Source organism: Acinonyx jubatus, chromosome A1 (assembly GCF_027475565.1).
Source record: "Acinonyx jubatus isolate Ajub_Pintada_27869175 chromosome A1, VMU_Ajub_asm_v1.0, whole genome shotgun sequence".
Lineage (NCBI taxonomy): Eukaryota > Metazoa > Chordata > Mammalia > Carnivora > Felidae > Acinonyx > Acinonyx jubatus.
This window is the reverse complement of record NC_069380.1, coordinates 227232342-227254487: the sequence shown is the minus strand read 5'-3', so window position 1 is coordinate 227254487 and position 22146 is coordinate 227232342. Positions and strand designations below refer to the sequence as shown.

The 22146-nt window shown below is 41.9% G+C and overlaps 1 protein-coding gene across 3 annotated transcripts in view; it reads right to left on the bottom strand.

The window, feature by feature from the left end:
• Positions 1–22146, bottom strand: part of CTNND2 (catenin delta 2) — a 933243-nt gene that overhangs the window by 342891 nt on the left and 568206 nt on the right. For all 3 annotated transcript variants that reach the window (XM_053202070.1, XM_053202078.1, XM_053202077.1), the window contains exon 9: positions 20850–21105. In XM_053202070.1, coding sequence (XP_053058045.1) covers positions 20850–21105 — 256 coding nt within the window. The remainder of the gene's footprint in view (positions 1–20849; positions 21106–22146) is intronic.

Sequence of the window (22146 nt, the reverse complement as noted above, 5' to 3'; positions counted from 1 at the left end):
AGGGCTGGGGGCACATCAGGTTACTGGCAGGGGAGAATTTTGGCTTTCTTGAAAAGATGAAATGCCCTCAGCTTCTCAGCCTGACGGCAGTCTGTCACTGCTGTGCCCGCAGAGAGGGTAACAGGACGGGCACAGTATAGTTGGTCCATTGTTTAAAAAGAACTCCAGACACCCTCATTTGCTGTGTATTAACTGAAAGAAACCATTTGTTTTGTGGCTAAAATAAGTTTGCTTCTGAAATTTGCTAAGAAACGGGTGCTGATTTCTCAGAAAACTCAAGGCCAACTTTAATTTTTCCAGCTTTCAACCTAACACATGATCCTTTTTTTCTAAGGAGTGAAAGCCTTAAATGGAAATCAAAGTCTGAAGCACAAGAACTAACCCTCTTTGCCTGAACTGGTGTTTAACAAGAGCCACCACTATGCATTTCCTTTCTTCTGACAAACTGGTTCAAAGGTCAAGCCTAATGGAAGTCTTCAGAAGTTTTATTTTCCTTTGCAGGCTTAATGAAAGCCTCAGAGTCTGACCCAATAAAATTTAGATTGTGAAGTAGCCTCAGTTGTTGAATGAGCCTCTGTGGTTTTTCCCTTTAAAGTAACCATCTATCGGAGATTAAAAGACGGTGCCTTGAGATTTCATTGAAACAACACATAAACACATCCACACTACACATACATCCTGGCATGCTTTATTTCCTCTGACCATAGAGATCTATTAATTGTTTCTTTTGTTTGGAGTTATTTTGGCTGTTGGTCGTACACAAACTGTTCAAAACCTAGGATTATTAATGCATACAAAATGTGACAGACTGTTATTAAACATAAAATGCAATTTTATTGGAAACACATCCCTTAATGAAATGGATGTGGAATTTTAAAAACTAGTTTATGAATCCACAAATGAATATTTGTTTTATGTTTGTTTGTTTATTTATTTATTTTAGAGAAAGAGAGAGCATGAGCAGGGAGGGGCAGAGAGAGAGAGAGAGAGAGAGAGAGAGAATCACAAGCAGGCTCTGTGCTGTCAGCACCGAGTCCGAGTCTGACATGGGGCTCGAACTCATGAACCTTGACATCATGACCTGAGCCTAAACCAGGAGTCAGACGCTCAACCAACTGAGCCACCCAGGCACCCCAAGAAATGAATATTTTTTGCTAGAATGAGATAGGTCAGTACCAATCTTTCTATTTTTGGCTTTTAGAGATACAAGTATGGAGAAACTTTGTTCATGTAAATAAGCAGCAAGGCTCTGAATGAGTGGGGGGCTGGCCTTTATTTGTAAAGAAGGTGATGAGAAACCATGAGAGGGAGGGTGGAAAGGAGAATGGGTGAAGAGCAGATAGGTGTTGGCAAAGGTGAGCGTCTTGAAATGGGTTGGAATGCTCAGTGACCCTCACCCCAAGGACAGTCCACCTCAGCTCAAAAGCCAGGGGCCCAGACTTTGGGGAAACAACTCCTATTGCAAAGCTCAGAAAGCATCATGACAAGAGAGAAGAAACTACTACTGCCTTCCAGGTGAGTCTCTTTCTCCTCCATCCCAAGGGCTCCAATTTGCTGTGTGGCCCCACCCTCCGGACCCCCACGCTCTCTCACAGCTTAGCCCCAGATTCTCCATTGGGGGTGCGACCTCTGCGTAAGAAATACGAAGGCCTTTCCTTAATGAGACATAATGAAAGTGGTTGGACAACACGGAGCTTCTGATCAGGGCTCCTGAAATGTTACTGTGACATGCATCACTGAGGCATCTTGTTAACGTGAAGATTCTGGTCAATAGGTCTGGGGTTCTGCATTTCTAAGAGCTGCACACTGCAGTGTGATACCAAGGGGCAGGCGCTTTGGCTGAAGAGAATGGTCTTACGTCAGTCCCCACGCTGGAGAGGTGTGCAGCACCCAGTGGACTGAGGGCGTGCCCACTGGGTTTGTAAGGAGCACTCACAAGGCACCACCCGGGCTGTTAACTGGCTCACGACAGAGCATGAAGGGACTATGTCCTTGTTGAGGGGTCACAGGCTAGAGAAAGGGATGATGCTATCTACTGAAGTTAGGGAGACTAGATGTGGCTGAGTAGTGCGTTAGATCAAATGGAGGCCACGGGCAAAGAGAGGGGAAAGAATAAATCTCCAAGCAAGTCTGAGTAATTGTGGCACGATCCATTCGGAAGACCTCAGCTAGCTGAGACAGGCTCAGTAGGAGAAAAAAGAGACATGGGGGTGTGGCTACGGTTCGTGAAGGAGAAGGAATGTTGGTTATCCTTGAAAGACAAACTGAGATTTTCGTTTTTAGCATTTTAGAGGGAACGGCATCATCTCATAAACTCCAATACTCAGATAATAAACAACGAAAAAACTGTCTCTCTAAGACGAGCAGCTGAAAACAATCCATGAGACAATGTGATCTAAGAGTCATGTCACATCTCGTACTTTGGATGTGGTGGTTAAATGAATAAAGTCAGTCTATATATTTCTGACAGAAAGGCTCATCAAGACACATTATGTGAATAAAAGAAAGTTGCAGAATAACACAGGTGTAGTGCAATTACTGTAAAAATAAAAAATAAAGGGAACTGATACTGTGGGGGAACTGTAAGAAGAAAATGGTATCTTCATAAATCTATACTGCAACATTTTGAAAAGCGAGTTTACATTTTGCTGATCACATTATCAACTGTAGACCTAAATTCAGACTTTTGATTAGATAAAACTCTAAGCCTGCAAAAGTCAAATGATCCTAGTGCCTTATTATGCCACCAATGCCACAAGATAATAAAAAGCACATTTGCAAGGTCAAATATGATTGGCATCTTAATTCACAGCTTGGTTTCTAACTTCTGCAATAAACTGGATGCGGTATTTGCGAGAAGTTTCTCACTACATATTAGTGATGCAGACCTTAACGTGCACAGAAATCATCTTGGTGTCTTATTAAAATGCAGAGTCCCCTTCAGTAAATGCACTTCTAGTCATCACCCATGTCCTGGAACACACTTTGGACAGCAAGGCTCCAGAGAAGGTGCTAGAAAGTTTCAGTTCTGGTTATTCTAGTGTTGGTAATGTTTTAAATACGAGATATATTTTAATATAAAATTCCAAATGGGGTAGACTGAACATTTCAATGATTTGAAAACTGAAGGCATGAAACAGAAAACACAGTGATTCTTAATCTGTAGCAATGACTCCCATTTCCACAAGCGGGTATGTCCAATTTATCAAAGCACTAGTGATTTATTACATTATGTGGATTTATTCATACTTTTCATGATTTATGTGTAAAACTAGTAAAACTCTTGTGAATCCCATTCTCTATAACCTACACAAACCTTTTCAAATTTACAGAAGATAAATACACATTTGTTGACTTTCAAGTTATACTTTAAACACTATACAAGGGGCACCTGGGTGGCTCAGTCGGTTAAGCATCCGACTTCAGCTCAGGTCACGATCTCGAGCCCCACGTCGGGCTCTGGGCTGATGGCTCAGAGCCTGGAGCCTGCTTCCGATTCTGTGTCTCCCTCCTTCTCTGCCCCTCCCCCGTTCATGCTCTGTCTCTCTCTGTCCCAAAAATAAATAAACGTTAAAAAAAATTAAAAAAAAATAAACACTATACAAAATTCATCTTCATTAAAGGTACACCTCTATGGGGAAAATGATTGGCCAGCTGGACTTTGGGCTGAGAGCAGCTATCACACCCCCTAGGCCCTCCTTTGAGGACATACATGTGTAGATGATTGTAGAATCCCACCACAGCTAATGCCACTGGAATTCCCACTGACCCACAGGCAGCCCTGCCTAGAAGGGCAACGTCATCTGCCGCTGAGCTCTGTCCAGCAAGTTTTATCTTGAACACCCACTTGTGGCTCCAAACACAGCTTTTTGCATTAGTCCACTTGGACTATCCTACCAGAATTTATCTTCTCACAGTTCTGGAAACTAGAAATCCAAGATAAGGTGTCAGCAGATTTCGTTTCTCCCAAGGCTTCCCTCTTCTTGGCTTGCAGATGGTACCTTCTCACTCTGTCCTCACATGGTCCTTTCTCTTATAAGGACACCGGTCTTACTGGATTAGGGCCCTACCATGATGGCCTCATTTTAACTTAACCACCTCTTTAATATGCCTCTCAACCCCAGTTGCGGGGTTGGGATTTCAACATTTGAATTTCAGGGGACACCCACTTCAGCCCCAAACAACTTTCTTGAGCAAGTTTGAATTCAAGGCACTGCACCGTGACATACAATTGGAGACAGATGCAGACAGAAGACAAGCAGAAGCCGGGCCATTAGCAGCCCTGGCAGTCAGTGCTAAGAGACAAGAAGGAGAAGAGAAAAGAGGTCGGGGGGAAGCGGGGACAGGGAAGAAAAGACCCTACACCGCAAAGCTCTGCATGAGGGCCCAGCAGACTTCTCAGCGCCCTGCTCAGAGTTCCTGCCATGGCCCCAAAGCAGCTTCTGTATCCATGGCCGTGATCTGTTTTTCAATGAGACCTGCCTGGCTGGGGCTGCTGAAACAGCTTCCTGTCTCTTCCATACCCCTCTGGAAACTTACAACAAGCTCCTATTGACTGAGATAACCAGGAGTGCATTTTTATTCGTTGCAATTTGTAAGTTCTCATCGCAGCGAAGGAGCTAATGTTGCATATTACATACAAGCGCTTCAGGAGACAGTATGGGCTTGAATGATAGGAACGTTCCACACTGATGTACGTAAGGGTCCTGTTACATGTTGCAAGCTTTGCCTTTTTTTATTAAAGCAACAGCATGGGATCATCAAACAGGAAATCCTCTCCTTTCTAATGGACAAAAGTGAAAATTTATAGTCATTGAGGGTTGGCAGTTACTTACACAGAGCAGGTCCAGCCGGTGTGTGTGTGCGTGTGTGTGCGTGTGTGTGTGCGTGTGGTTGCATGTGTATGTACCAACACTGCTCAGCAGACACACCCCGCGTTTGTGTTCCTGATGGTCACTTCTACAATATTAACAATATCGCCTGTTCCTTTCAAACTGATTTATAGCAAATTTCAATCTGTTAATGTTTTAGTAACCTTCAAAACAAAGCACAGCAAACACATTGTAAGGCCCCCTGCAGAAACATTTCAGTTTATCTAAAAGAGCCCATGTTTTATATTTCCTCTTTAATGTCAGAAGCACTTTTATTGCAGTGTAGATGTTAATTGCCACTTATCTTAATGAGTTCTTTTCTAATATAAAATAGCCTGGCTTGAAATATAGCAGACTTCTTTGTCAAGGAGAGATAGGGACAGGAATACTATTGGTTCCTGGGAGAAACGGGATGCTTTTTCCCTGCCTGTTTTCTTTATGTTGGTTGAAAGCTTTCTGATTTAGGGCCTCTGAGGTAGGAGTTACTACCTTCATTTCCAGTGCGAGGGGAAATTAACCCCAGTACAAGTCATGAAATAGAACCTGGGCTCTGAAAGCAAAACGCACAGGTAGAAGTGCCTGAGTTATTACACTAGAATTATGTGGTAGCTCGTATAATCCGTTTCTAAAGGCAATTTTTAATAAAAATGTAGCAGATAGTTTTCATTTAAATTTGATTTAGTTTTAAGCTTATATGATTTTAAACGAGATAATTCTTACTTATTTCCTAGTTAATATTCCCATATCATCTCCTATCCAAAAGTTTCCAGTATCCAGAATGGCTGGCTGTTGGTACTCAATGAATATTTGTTGAATGGAAAAATAAATAAACTATTTAAAACTGATCACCATAAGGCACTATTTCTCAACTAATATGAACAATTTTTTTTTTCTGTAGAATAATATTGTGTCAGCTAATTGAAAAAGTTACTTCACATTCATTACTTTAACTAGTCTTATAGCTCATATATTAGGTAATATATTATTTATTTTTATTTAATCGTAAGAAAATGTGGGCAAGAGATTAAATACCTTACTTAGGTAACATATTTGGCAAGCGATAAATGGGACAGGATGCTGTGTGTGCATCTCCCTTAAAAATGGGCTTGAGAGCCCATAAAGCAGCAGAAGGCACTGTTTTGGAAGCAATCATGGAGACTTTTTTTTTTTGAATGTTAACTTATTTCTTTTGAGAGAGAGTATGCGAAAGGGGGGAGGGCAGAGAGAGAGAGAGAGAGAGAGAGGATCTAAAGCAGGCTCCGTGCTGACAGTACAGAGCCGGACACAGGACTCAAACCCACGGACCGTGAGATCATGACCTGAGCCAAAGTCGGATGCTTAACCGACTGAGCCACCCAGGTGCCCCCTGGAGCCACTTCCACTCAGTCGTCCTCCCTGGAGCCCCATCAGGTGCAACTCCAAATGGCCTTAGTTTCTATATGTCAGAAGTAGGGCCTGGACCACCTTTAGCTGGTTCTTTCCTTTTTTCCTTTTTCGGTTCTTTATATTGTGGTCAAGTATACGTAACATGTAATTTTACCATTTCAACCATTTTCAGTGTACCGTTTAGTGGCATTAGGTCCTTTCACACCTGCTGTGAAACCACCACCACCGTCCACGTCTTTTATTATTCCAAACTGAAACTCTGTACTCATTCAACATTAACTTGACTCTTCCCCCTCCTCCAAGCCCCTGGTAATCATCATTCTAATTTCTGTCTCTATTATTTTGACTACTTGGAGTACCTCCAATAAGCGGAATTATATAGCATTTGTCAGTTTATGACTGGCTGACTTCATTTAGCACAATGTTTTCAAGGTTCTTCCACATTGTAGCATGGGACAGGATTTCTGTTTTTCTTTTAAGCCTGCGGAATATTCTGTCGCACGTAAACACTTCATTTTGTTTACCCGTTCATTGGTCGACGGATGTTGGGGTTGTTTCTACTTTTTTGGCTTTTTTCTTTTAAACAAGAAAGGAGGAGGGGGGGTGTTCACAGGAGATACTGGGAGAAAAACCGATAAGTTCAGTGAGATGACCAGTCAGATCAGGCATAACAAATCATCCCACGACTCAGTGGCCGACAACAAGAATCATTTATTATCTTGCTGTTTCTTAGTCAGGAATTCAAGACAGGGAACAGCGGGGGTGACCTGTCCCTGCTGCACAATGTCTGGGATCTAAGCTGGAAGATTCAAAGGCATGACGGGCCCTGGCGGGTCTGCTTGGAAGGTGTCTCACTCACATGGTGGGCAGAGTGTTTCCCTACCCGCAGAAGTCATACACTGACACTCGCACGCCATTCTTCTGGTCACAGGCCAGCTCTGAGTCAGTGTGGGAGGGGACCACACAAAGGTGTGAGCTCCAGGAGATGCGGTGACTGGGCAATGACGCCACAGACACCAGCGTTAATTCCACAGAGTGTACCAGCCACACGGAGATTTTTCAGTAAGGATTAAGATGCGAGAATATTATTGCCGCTTTGAAATACTTGCAAACGTTCAGAAGAAATATCATAATACTAGTCATTCATTTATTCAGTAAATAGCTTTAAAATAGTACATACAGGCAAAGTAAGGTAAAAACTCAGGATTTCTCGTTTACATTCACCGGGACATATGTGAGTATTTGAAGCTAATTTTACATAACTCACATATTCAGAGAAGTGATTTCTTTCATTGTGGCTTCTAAGCCACTGATTTTCAAGCATCTCTTTGCAAACCAACTTTGCTTTTTTCATACGGTCCCTTTCATTCAATTGAAAACACTGTCCTATATTCTAAGGTTATTCCATGTTAGCTTTTCCTGTGTATTAAGCGGTGGTTGGAGGATATTACAGAATAAAAGACTGGGCACCTTCTGGCGGCACCCCAATGTAACCAGCGTATGAATTCCAAAACTGTGGGGAATTTACAGGAATGTGCCAGGTTTCAGAGTTTACAGGAAACACCTGGGGTCTCACTGTGGCCTCCTTCAGTATAGAGCGGCTGACGGTGGGCGGGGTCCCTCGCTTTAGGGGCTTCTCTGCAAATGGTCCAGATATCAAACAGAGTTTTCTTGGTGTAGTGGGTTCATCTCTGAAGAGGACCCCGCAACTGATGGCCCATGGGCCACGTTTTGGTATGAAATTCTAAGTGAGGATACACGTTTCATCTCACTCGATGAGAGGCATTTTAGCACATAAAACATTCTGTATGGCAAGAGGCTTTCCTTCTAAATTTCCCACTCTATATCTTTCTCCTCCTCCTTCCCTTCCTGTTCTTCCTCCTCCTTTTCCTCCTACTCTTCGTAATACAATGATTTGGACTCTAGACCACGCGTGGTTCGTTCAGCAGTCCAGTTAAGGCAGCTGAATGTGGTTTTCAGTAGATGAAAGAATTTAGGTTACTGGATTTGTCAAACCGTAATTTATCATGGCAATGGAAATTTCAGTTCAAAATGTATAGTATTTCTTAGTATCAAATGCTAATTTTATCTCCATAGATGTCAGTGCCTCCAAATTAATGAGCGCTATTAGCTGCAAAATACCTCAAGAAGCAACAAAAATTAATTCCCATTAGTTACAAACTGACAGGCAACTACCACCTTCCTTGTAGGACAATGAAAGTTTTGAAAGCTCCCCTTTTGGCCTCAACCAAATGTTTAAAGTCAGATGGTGAAGAAAGGCGACTTACGACATCGTGAGAAATATTAAAGCTGGTTTGTACATGAAATCACAAAGGAGATTTCAGATTCTGATTGCAGGGGAATCTACACAGAAGGCTCTGAGGATTAGTTAATTGAGATATGCTTATAATGCAATAGGCCTTGAATAGTTCCACAGTAGAAGTCGAAGATAAAGAAAGGAAGTTCTTTTAAATTAAGAACTAGTCAAGTTCTCTGAGAAGGATAGTGTACTTTAAAATGGCACGTAATTGCAAAAGGTTGAGCGGAAACATGTGGATGCCTATTAATTGCGTCAACAAACAACCAGAATGTGTTTTTCAATGTTCTGATAGCTACTGTGAAGGATCCATATTTCTGCAGGGGAAACAAATCTTGAGTTTCTCCGGTTTTGTGAATTTCTATTTTTCATTTTTAACACTCTATCAACATTGATTTAAAGAACGGATTGTTTTTAGAATGTCTTAAAAAAAAGTGGAAAAACAAAATAAAAGCAAAGCATGGTGTGAGAGAGCAGGCCGGCAGATAAGTAGACAAGGAGGAAAATCAGTACCTTGTTACTGTGTCTTTTTGCCACGTGAATAATATTGTGCTTTTGTAAGTTTTGCAAAGTCGTATCTCCAGATAAATGTGTGCAGAGCCAATAAACAGATAACTTGTGTAAAAATATACACATGTGTACACACACACACATAAACTATGTCCGTTTGTATCTATATATATACACACAATCTATACATGCAAAGACACATAATCTATGCAGCACACACACACGTGTGCATGTATACTCCCATATATGTACGTGTATGTATACACACACACACACACACACACACACACACACACACACACAGATGCCAGTTTCATTAATACAATCAAATCTGGGATTGTCAAGATCCCCCTGGAAAATGACAGTCCCTGAGGAATGACTGACCAACGTAGCTAATTCTATCACCCTGAATTTTCTTGGGTTCTCTTTCCTGGTGAGGGCTCCCCACCCCCAGGAACCAACAATGGTGGGGGGGATGTTGTCAGCACTTTTATAAGCTCATTCAATAATGGACCCATACAACATTCCTTTGATTCCCTTTGAAGCACAAAATCGTCTTTTGATTCCTTCAAACTCCCTCCAAGAACCCTAAGCAGTATCAAGTGGGAAGTAAACAGGGAGTATTTGGACATGAAATAAAGGCAGTGCACCCAAATGGAGCATTTGGATCTTGGAGCTTCCTGTGGATCTACAGGTCTCAAATTCTCCATGAGATTTCAGGGAAAGGGGGCCCCTTACTTTTGGTTCTCAACTTGTTTCCAAGGGGCACCATTTTTTAAAAAAAAAATTTTAATGTTTATTTTTGAGAGTGAGACAGAGTGTGAGTAGGGGAGGGACAGAGAGAGAAAGGGAGACACAGAATCCGAAGCAAGCTCCAGGCTCTGAGCTGTCAGCACAGAGCCCGAGGCGGGGCTCGAACCCATGAACTGCGAGATCATGACCTGAGCAGAAGTCAGACCCTTAACCAACTGAGCCACCCAGGCGCCCCCAAGGGGCATCATTTTTAATATTTACATCCCTTTTGTGCTCTGAAATAGTCTGATAAATTCTTTCACACTAAAGATGAAGAGATTGACTTCCTCTGTCTCGTTTGTAGCTTCCTGTCTCAGAGCTCTGTTTATCCTCAGTGATGGGTACAAGGCATGACTTCACCTGCAAGATCCTATACTTTTCAGTATGAAAACATCTAAATCCAACAGGTAAGACACACATCACACACATGAGTCTGATTATCAGTGAAAAAACAGAATAACTGAGAAGCAGGAAGGCACGTAAGTTACTAGTTAAAGTAACACATTTAAAGCATAAGAGTAACCCTGAAAAATAATTGTTCGTTTTACTTAGGAAGTCAATATGCCATTCCTTCGAACCACCAATTACTTTTATTTTTATTATGAGTTATCACTGTACTTACCATTGTTGGGGGCCCTAAATTAAGACTGAAATGCTTGACATTCCACAGAGTGTTGACTTCTAGGGATCCAAGGTACCCTGATGCTGGAAGGTATCACTGGAGTTAGTCTCTCCTATTATTTGGGAAAGATTTCATGATAATTTAATTATTGAATAGAACCTCTCAGTTGTTTTGAATTGGGGGAAAGACAAAAATCTCGATTTCTGGGACACAGAGTGCAGCTGGCTTTAGGCAGAAGGTTAAAGGAAAGTTCTGGGAAGAGTGTATACACTCAATTTACACTGTTAAATCGTTAGACATACAAGTGGAGTGACCGAAGATGAATGTTCTTGGCCGCATAGTGGAACCAAACTGCAGACCATCACAGCCAGCTCTGGAGAGACTGGGCAGGGGGCAGGAAACTTGACAGACAAGAGGGAGTGTGTCGGCTCTACCTAACCTGGATTTGGCTTCTTGACCTAAATGAGGTGGAAAAGTCCAGATTGCATGTAGCCCGCTCGAGACAGATGGGTTCCTCGGACTCATCCACACACCTGGAGGCCTGGCTAGTCTGTTGGGCCTGCAAGGCGTGAGCTCTTGGAGCGGCTGTGGACTGCACGCTCCCCTTCAAACTTGGGGCAGCGTCTGGTTTAGTCAGAGCCCGTGGCCTGGAGGCGAAGAAGAGGTCGGTTCTCAAGAGAAACGTCTGTTTGCCAGGAAAGCACAACACGGAGACTTCCAGCACGAGTGACGGAGTGGCCGTTAACCACGGGCTCGTTAGTACCCTGCGCGTAGTTGCTTGTGAGTCGTGACTCCGTGTCATGGCTCTTTACCGTGGGATGTCGTGGCGCTCCCTGGCCTGAGTCTGCTTTGGTATCAATGAGGTGGGGGTGTCGTTTTAGAAATGAGTTCTGTTTTAAAAGTGCACTTGTTTACTCTTTACGAGTGATTTTTAGGACAGGAGGCAAAACGAGTATCCTTGGCTGTGGGAAAAATCAACACTGGCACAGACAAGTACTGTGTGAGAACACTGCTTTCCTTTAAGCCGATAAAAGGAATTCCGGAAAGGAGGCTTTTGTAAAACAGACCAAAAAAACCATCCTTTTGCAGTGGAGTCTTCCCTTCCATCTTGCACTTTTGTTTCTCCTGCCACGAGGGCTGGGCTCTCAATTACCCCGCCTCCTTGCGCTGGGCTCCCCAGATCCCCTCCCACACTGGCCTCCCAGCTCCTGGGCTCTCTGTCCTTCCAACTACACAGCTCTGGCCTCTCTGCCTTCACCCATGTTTCCCATGGCTCTGACCCCATCCCAGGGGGTGTCTTGATGGCGGGGGGAGGGGGGGCATAGGGGGGAGGGGCCTGGTGGCTGCAGTCCCAGGGGGCGGGACAGCAGCCCCGACACAGCCTGTGATGGGCCTTTCCCCGTGCAAGGAAATATCCCAAAGATGTCAGAGTCTTAACAACTCTCATCTCACAACTTTATGAGGAAGATGACGATACCATCGCTGTTTCGCGTACACGGATGCTAAGGGCAGAGCGTCACTTCCAGGATCGCGATTGGCTGCGAATCCCTTTCCTCAGGTGACCCCCTCCACTCTCCCATTTGAGGTGAGTCTACACTGCAGGGCTGTGCAAGATCATCCGTCGGGCTGAGAAGGGAGAACATTGGAATTTCTACTCAATTATTTAATGAAACAAAATAAAGGAATGAATAACTATCATATTTACTCTATGGATTGGTCCGCTCACTGGTTCTCCCAGTCAGAGGACGGTGCGTCTTCGTTGCAAGCTGCCCATGGCAGAGCTGACTATGACCCCCCTGCTTCTTCCAGCACCTCCCCCACGGCCCCTTGTTGCTGTCGGTGCATTAGCCCATGTGAAGTTTTAGATCTTACCTAGCTTGAAACCAACCCTCACAATATGAGCAAGGCAGCACTAATCATTCAAGCACGCCCAAAGGCCAAGAAAAGAGCTGAGTTCACCCATCTCTCTCCAGCCGGAGCAAAGACCGCCAGCCCTGTGAACCAGTAACAACAGAGATACTGTGCTCAGACCTTACATGTTCAACCATGTCACCCTTCCTGAAGAAATGTCTTCATGACTAAAAATACAAACCGATCTAAAAACTTTCCATTTTGTTGTTTTATCTTTAACAAACCCTATCTCAAGTCCTATCTTCGGTGTACAACTATTTTCTTTTTTATTTAAATTTTTAAAAAATGTTTATTTATTTATTTGGGGGGGGGGTAAGGGGCAGAGAGAGGGAGACAGAGGCTCCAAAGCAGGCTCTGTGCTGTCAGCAGAGAGCCCGATGCGGGACTTGAACCCATGAACCGTGAGACCATGACCTGAGCTTCAGTCAGACGTTTAACCCACTGGGCCACCCAGGAGCCCTGTGTACAACTATTTCATAGTGTAAATAGTGTAAATGTACACTAAGGCTTGTGTGGTTGGCTGAAGAGTGTCCTCCCAGAGTTCACATCCATTTGGAAGCTCAGAACGTGACTTTATCTGAGAACAGGGTTTGGCAGATGTAATTAAGGTGAGGCCACACTGGGTTGGTGCGGACCCTAAATACAATGACTGGTGTGTCCTTATAGGAGGAGGAGAGGGGGCTGGGAGAGACAAAAGCTCGCAAGTGAAGCCTGGGGCAGAGGCAGGAGGGATGCTGCCACAATCCACGGAACAGCCGGGGCCACAAGAAGCTGGATCCTCCCCTGGAGCCTGAGAGGGAAGTTGGCCCTGCACCAACCCCTTGATTTTGGACTTCTGGCCTCCAGAACTGTGACAGAGTGAATCCTGTTGGTGTAAGCTACTCAGTTTGTGGTACGGTGTTATGGCAGCCACGGGACAGTAATACATTATATCTATACTTCATAAGAAACAGATCCTCATATGGGGTATAAGCTAACATTCCCTTCTGTATTACTAAAGTAATACATTTAGAGCATAAGAAGAACACTGAAAATACAGTGAAAACACTGCAAAAAACACTCAGTTGCTCTTCTCTGCTTCTCTGATCATGTCTGTCTTGTTCACACAGGGCCCCGCAGTCACTTTCTTTCTCACATAACTTTGAAAGCTCCTTGAAAAATGAAGCTGTTTTCATGCTGTCATCACACCCACAGAGCTCACCCTAGAATATTCCACCGGGAAGCCACATAGAACACAGGTGCCTTCAGACGGACCTGGAGGGAGAAGCCCAAAGACTGGGGAATACACGCGAGGCTCTGCCTTTGGGCCAGCTCTGGCCACTCCTGATAAAATCTCACTGAGGACATGCATGTATGTCTTCCATGTTTCCAAGGGACACGGAGCAGTGTGTTCAGTAATTATGCTGGATGACAAAACTGGGATCCAGAGATTTCTGAAGCATTGGATACTGGAATGACTGCGAACAAGAAGTGAACTTGAAGCCCCTCATTTATGTTAAAGAGAAAATTAAAAATTCAAGGTAAGAATCATTAATTTATAGCCTTACAAAAGTCACATGTGGAAAGACTACATTTTATGATGACTGTAACATTAATATTGGGATCAATATTCATAGTAGTTATGAACACGAGATAAGAATTTGGACAGGTATAGATCCAGTTTCTAGCGCTCTAGGCCTCCGTTTACCCATATGTAAAATGGGCACTACGAAGAGTTGTGCCATAGGGATTTAGGGGAGGATTAAATTAAATAATGCATATTTAAAAAGTTTAATGCTGTCGTATGATCAATTAGTCTTCAGCAAAGCAGGAAAGAAAAGGCAACAGGAAAAAGTTTCTTCGACAAATGGTGCTGGGAAAACTGGACAGCTACATGCAAAAGAAAGAAATTGGGCCACTTTCTTACACCATACACAAAAATCAATGCAAAATGGACGAAAGGTCTAAATTTGAGACCTGAAACCATAAAAATCCTAGAAGAGAATAAAAGCAGTAACTTCTATGACATCAGCCATGACAACTTCTTTCTAGGTATGTCTCCTGAGGCAAGGGAAACAAAAGCAAAAGTAAACTATTGGGACTACATCAAAATAAAAAAGCTTCCGCACAGTGAAGGAAACAATCAGCGAAAATAAAAGGCAACCTACTGCATTAGAGAAGATATGTGCAAACGGCATATCTGATAAAGGGTTAGTACCTGAAATCTATAAAGAACTTATAAAACTCAACCCCCTAAAACCGAATGATCCAATTATAAAATGGGCGGAAGACATGAACAGACGTTTCTCCAAAGAAGACATCCACATGGTCAAAAGACACATGAAAAGATGTTCAACATCACTCACCATCAGGGAAAGACAAATGAAAACCATGAGATACCACCTCACATCTGTCAGAATGGCTAAAATTAACAACTCAGGAATTGTGTTGGCAAGGATGTGGAGAAAGGGAAACCATCTTGCAATGTTGGTGGGAATGCAAACTGGTGCAGCCACTCCGGAAAACAGTACGGCAGTTCCTAAAAAGTTAAAAATAGAACTACCCTATGATCCAGTAATCACACTCCTAGGTATTTATCTAAAGAATACAAAAATACTAATTCAAAGGGATACATGCACCCTGATGTTTATTGCAGCATTATCTACGATAGCCAAATTATGGAAATAGCCCAAGTGTCCATCGATTAATGACTGGATAAAGAAGATGTGGTACATATATACAACGGAATATTACTCAGCCATGAAAAAGAATGTAATTTTTGCCTTTTGTGATGACACGGATAGAGCTAGAGAGCGTTATGCTAAGTGAATAAGTCAGGGAAAGACAAATACCCTATTAGTTCACTCATGTGTGGAACTTAAGGAACAAAACAAATGAGCAAAGGGCAAAAAGAGAGAGAGAGAGAGAGAAAGACAAACCAAGAAACAGACTCTTAACTATAGAGAACAAAGTGTTGGTTCCCAGTGGGGAGGGGGTCAGGGGATGGGTGAAATAGGTGATGGGGACGAAGGAGGGCACTTGCTGTGATGAGCACTGGGCAATGTACGTAAGTACTGAATCACTATATTGGACACCTGAAATTAATACTACAGTCTACATGTTAACTGTACTGAAATTCAAATGAAAGCTTGAATAAGTAAATTGAAATAAGATAAAAATAAAATAAAAATCCCAAATAGTTTACCACCGAGTACAAAATATAGTACTTTAATTCATTTTTTAAATTACCATCGTTATCATCATCACTGTCACAAACATTCTCATCTTACTGGCAAGAAAACCTACTGTGACCCCCAGGTTGCCCGAAGGTAATGCTTGCTCCCTTCCCGCGCTTCTGGTGATGCAGGAGACGACCGGGAAGGACACTGCAGGGCTCCCAGAGGAGGGCCCTGGAAACCACGGCTCAGGGAAGGGACGCAGCCAGCACAGAGACAGGAGCCCCGGGCATTGGGGAGGTGGTGTAAGTGTCTTCGAGGGCTGGCCTTGGGAGGGAGGACAGGCATGATCTCATGTGATTTCAAAGGTCAGGAACAAGGTCAGGGGATGAACTTATAAGAGGTGCAGGTTTTGTATCACTATAAATTAGTTTATAGGCTTGAATTATTCGAAGAATTAATACAATGCTTTCAGGAGATGGTGAGTGGCCCGTGGCTTAGAGGCATTCAAGTAGAGACTGAATGCCAACTGTTAGGCTTGCTTTTAGCCTAACTGAATAAGTGACTTCCAAATGCTCTTCACATTCAGATGGTCTGTAAATTGTGAATGCTGTATTTTGCCGCAGTTAAATAAATGATTATTGAGCATCTGAAGTGTAAACCAAGCTCCCCAGAGATCCCACCATCTAAGAGAACGGGACAATGAAGAATACCATGTAACTGTGTTCACGATAAACACTTCAGCCATGTCATGTAAGTTACGTAATAGTGTCTTAAACGTTACTAAAGAATTGAAAATTATTTTTCAAATCTTCACCTTTTAAAAAGCATTGTTGTAGTATGTTTTGTTTCCTGAGTATTCATTCATTCACTGTCTGCCGTACATGTGGTTTTGTAGTGGGCAATGAAGAAACAGCCTTTGGAAAACATTCTTAACCTAGGTTTACCTACTGATAAGATGTTTACAAGCAGCATTACTAAATAATATTTGCTAATACAACATGCAATAGTAAAATAACTTTAATCGATTCCTAAAATAGTTAAAACATAGTAGAAATGCAGTAGGCAATTCCTTAGGATTCCTTAGAAAAATGAATATTTTTTTATTATTGTCCAAATATTGTGTTCAAATATTCTATGGAATAGAAGTCTCATAGAACCAACTAGAAGGCAGGTGCAAATCTGGGTCCAAAGTCAGCATTAAAGATGTGCCATTGTATTTATTTCTGTTATGTTGAGTAACAAAAAGAAGACAGCGTTTAAGTTTAAACCAGGTTTATAATAAGTGAGATTCTTTTTTTTTTAACGTTTATTTATTTTTGAGACAGAGAGAGACAGAGCATGAATGGGGGAGGGTCAGAGAGAGGGAGACACAGAATCTGAAACAGGCTCCAGGCTCCGAGCTATCAGCACAGAGCCCGACGCGGGGCTTGAACTCACAGACCGCGAGATCATAACCTGAGCTGAAGTTGGCCGCTTAACCGACTGAGCCACCCAGGCGCCCCTGAGTGAGATTCTTTTAACATGTTTGAAAAATTGCTGGAGATTGTGCACATCACGAATTACAACATCCTGAAAAGGGATTCATCAACAAGATTAAAAGACGTTATTCCTACTACAACCTACACGCTAAGTTATGACAGGAAACGGCTAAGCCATAAGTTTCCTTTTATGGATAAGAACATTTATAGTACTTTTAGTACACACAGGTACGCCAGTCTAACGTTATGTTGTTCTAGTTATTTCATCAATCAGATTTTTAAAATAAGGATGCTATGACTTATCACTCCCAACATCACTAAAACCTCTTTCATATTATTTGATGTTAAGATTTATATTTGACCGATGTGTTTGAAAACAACAGTGTATAAAATTCAGAATTTGGAGGGCACTGAAAATATATTAGCCATGTTAACAATCCTTAAGAGATTCACACATGCAATTAAAAAATAAAAACTTCTTAGAAAACAAAAACATATGGATGTAAATTTTCTCAGGGGTTGCTGACTCTAAAAAGGAAATTAGATTTTATCATCTCTCTGTATAAAAAAGGTTTCTGTGCATTCTTTGTTGGAGTACATCACGGGGGCAGTCAAAAGTAAAAAGACCAAAGTTTTGCCTCCATATACGACGGAGCCAGCATGTGAGAAAAATGCAAGCCTTCAGAACCAATTTTTTGCATGCTGTGGTTCAGAGGAATTAAGAGCTGAGTCTCTGGTTTCAAGTCTAATGACTGAATTGGAGCTATCTTGATTTCAAATTCTTATTTTAAGGTACACTATTTTCTGGAAAGCTTCTCACTGAATAATACTGAAACTCAGGAGCACATGGGTGGCTTAGTCCGTTAAGCATCTGACCCTTGATTTTGGCTCAAGTCATGAACTCATTGGTTTGTGGAACAGAGCCCCACATAGGGCTCTGCTCTGACAGCATAGAACCAGCTTGGGGTCCTCTCTCTCTCTCTCTCTCTCTCCCTCTCTCTCTCTCTGACCCTCCCCTACTTGCTCTTTCTCAGAAAATAAATAAATAAATAAATAAATAAATAATACTAAAACTCTTCCACAGAAAAATACCCTGGTCTGCAGTAAGATACATAAGGCAGGTATTAGAAAAGAAAAGAAAGCCAAAAAAAATAAAAAAATAAAACAAAGACCACTCATCCAGTTAGCAATCAGCAGAGCAAGGAGACCGATCTCCGTAATTTCTATCACTTCTTTCATCATTCCAAACTCCTACACCCAAACACCAGGTACTACCATTCAATCACCCTCTGAAAATAATCATAAGAGACGGGAGTATATTCTTTCCTTTTCCTTTTTTTATGAAAAAATTAAGATGTTCATGCCAACACGTGCTTCCGAGTCCTAAAAGTATGGATTCTAGCCCATGTACCCACCTGCCAGCAATGTGATCTGCAATGTCATTTAACACCTCTAATTCTCCATTTATTCAAGGCACTAAACCTATCATTTTCCTTCCTCAAAGGAGAATTACATCAAAGATGTAAGTAAAAGTGCTTTGAGAATTGTAACGTGCTGTAAACATATGTTGGGAACAGCAGAGGCTTACATGGTCTAGTATTTTAATGATAAATAAAACGTTAAAAAAATTCTCTTTAAAAATGTATGTATAAAAGCTTGAAAAAAGTCTAAGGACCGAAAAGCTTTAAATCATGGGTCACAGTGCCAAAATAAACAATTCTGAACCCTGGAAGTTAAACCTATTAGTTCGAGTAAAATTCACCTGATAACAATCAAAATTTATTATTCAAAGGAAGATGCAAAAATCTCGTCATAGGAGAATCATCGTAATTTGGACTTGAATTTTAGATTTGAGACGTCTGTCAGTTAAATCTGAACACTGTGACATGTTCCCTTTTTTAAAGAAAACTCTACAAGAAAGGCATTACTGTATTATAAGCTCTATCCATTTTTGGATGATGCCAGATTATTAGTTCCTTTTGTATTAACTAAGCCATGACAATCTAGTTCTGGTTCTAGATATGGTTCTGTTTTGTTGTATATCTGAGCTGAGGATGGTGGAATGCTTTTTTTTTTTTTTTTTCAGATTTAACACATAGTTAAGGGCTAACGACTGGCGTTCTTGAAAGTAACGGCGAATTTGTAATTCATATGACACAATGGCTTACACATAAATTTTACACATACACAAAATTAATAGCCAATACTGCCTTATTTATGATTAACACTGCTTATTGGTGTTTCCCTTTTTTGGTTTATAGTGGGCATGCAGTAAATATTGGTGACACAATCCATAACTTAAAAAGGTAAGAGAGCCATAGCAATACACTGAAAGAAGAAAAAAAAAAGGTCGTAAAAATGACAGTAATAAAAAATAGAAAGGATACACCATTTAATAAAATCAAATGCATTTAATATACAGCATAAAATAAAGAGGCTAGGCTGTGGCTAGGGAAACAAGTACATTTGGTTACTTGCTAAGCCAACTTTTCCTAATATGAAAATTTAAAACCTTTCCACTGGAGATAAAATGTTTACCCTCATTTAAATATATGGTGCTAAATAAAGCAATGCCAATTCAATGATGTATTTTTCTATTTACCGTTTCCTAAGAGTTTACTACTCTTCTATTTCTGTATGTTTTCAGTAGCACGTCAAGAACAAATACTAAAGAGAGTACTGAGGTGTTGTTATCTGAAGAACATTTTACCCACGCCAGCGAAAGTACTTAAGGACTTGGGGCAGATTTCAGGACCTTTGAAACTGAAGATCTGGATAAGCAGACTTATTTCTAGTAGTTAACAGTGAGCATTTATTACAATTTATTTTTATCATGGAGCCTCCATCAAATATAATATTCAACATGGACCCTCAAAGCCAGTCTGAATTGTGCTAAAGGAGCTGTCTCAAAAAATACTATGAAATGGTCCCATTATTCCTTTTATGTTTGTAGAAGCGATTTCTTTCCCACAAAAGAATCTATGGAACTCCTCAATACAGTACATATGCACTTGTGTGCTCTATCAGAGAAAATTCCTTGAGACGAATTTTAAGTACACTTACCAGAGCCAAGTGATATGACCTGCTATAAAGAAATACCAGAAATCTGACATATCTATAGTATTCACAGATGCAGATATATATTTATGGGACTCTATCAGCATAAATCAAATGGCTATGAATAAAACATCACTAAACCAATTCTAAACTTCAGAAGTAGAGCACCACTAAATATCTCACCACTGCTGGAAAAAAGGAAGCAAAAAAGAAACACCACTCAGGAATAAGAATTTCTCTGATATTACACCCAAGTTTTTATCGACGCCCAAACAATGTCAACCTAATGTCTATTTTTGGACACAGAAAAATAAAGGTAATTGGATTTTCTAAATTTTCAATTCTGGGTATAACCCGGAAGGCATGAATACAGAAACATGGGTACGCAGTGACCAAACACGGTTCCACTGAGACAAGAAGGCGTTTAGACCGGGATACCTGAAGTCGAACCACTGAATCCCCAACTCCTCAATTTCTGTTGCACGAAAGGGAGCTGTTTCATATCTTATTGGAGAAATTATTATTTGCTGTTGAACCCCAAAAGATACTAGACAGAGACACATGATCAATAGCCGTATTCCAAATCAAACGCAAGATTATAAAACCCAGCCCCAAGCCAACCCTTTCATACTCAGCCAGGAACACGAACGCGATGGTGGGACATGCGTGGAACAATGTCTTAAGGACGCCTGCTTGGAAAACCTCTTTAGACATCGCGGTCGGGAAAAGAAAAGGATTTGTACCCACCTGGGATCCTTCTGAATGCTATCGATGGACGGGGACCTGGCCAAGGTGCCTTCGGGAGGGAGGGCGGGGCCGGATTTGCTGTACGGAGACTCCACAGAGGGACAGTACTGCAGCTGTCGGTAGGGGTCTGCGTAATTGGAGGCTGGGCCCGCGGCGTAGCTGGCCCTCTGGAAGGTGGCCGCGGCGGCGTTCTGCGGGCCATGCTGGCTGCCTGTGCGCTGCAAGGGGACGGAGTCGACACCGGGGGAAGATGGGGCTAGGACAGGAAAGTAGGGACAAAGCAAAAAATTGAGGACCTGCTCACAGAAACGGTTAACCAGGTCTAAGGCAGGGGGCGGGGGGAAATTACACACATAAGAAAAAAAAAAGGGGGGGGTTTGGAAGAATAAAAAAAATAATCTGTCATATTTGAACCAATACATTCAATGTCATCCACTAAAATGATCATTAGCATGCTATCTCCGAAATAAACCTTTCGGCGATGGGGGTGGGTGGGAAATGCATCAGTTGTGTGTTGATGGCTTCCCAATCCCCAAGAGAAGTTTTGTTCATCTCAAAGGAAAATAAAGTCTGTGTAGAACCCAAACGAAGAGGATGCATCGGGGCCATTTATAAGGCATCATGGATGGGTAGTTCTTTATTGTTCAAGTTGAGAAGATTCAGGAAGTGTTCAGGTGATGTCACATTAATTTTATTAAGAGTATAAGGCAAACTTAGTAACGTCGCGAATTTTCCTGAATAAAAGAAAGAAACTGCGGGCCTGGGGGTGGGGAGGTAGGGTGGGGCAGGGCTCCTATTTCCACAATTAGTCCTAGAGCAGTAAACACAGGACTGCTCTAGCTCCTGGAAAGCAATTCCCCAAAGATTTCCGTATGCCTCTTCTTCAACTAAAGCTGTCACAGTAGCAAGTAAATTCGGGGAAGGGTAGGCAGGTGGGAGGAGGTGCCCAACTGCAACCCAGACAAAATAACGAGCCGACCTGGCTTCTCCAGAAGCACCTGCATCTTTTCGAAACGTCTACATTGTTCTGGGAAGAGTCTCCACCAGTTATTCATGTCAGTTTGACTAGTCCCAAACTGAATTTCAATTATGCTTCCTTCGTGGATTCTTGTCAGTCCACTGCATGGCATTGTTTTTATCTGGTTCTCAAAAATATTTGACGTCTAAGGTTTAATGACCAAATACAATGCAAACAGCATCTTTCAATGTTAACAGAATGGGACCAGTCATTAACTGTTGCAACAGTTGTTAGCCATGATCAGCCGTAGACAGTACAATTTCTTTACTGGCATTGCAG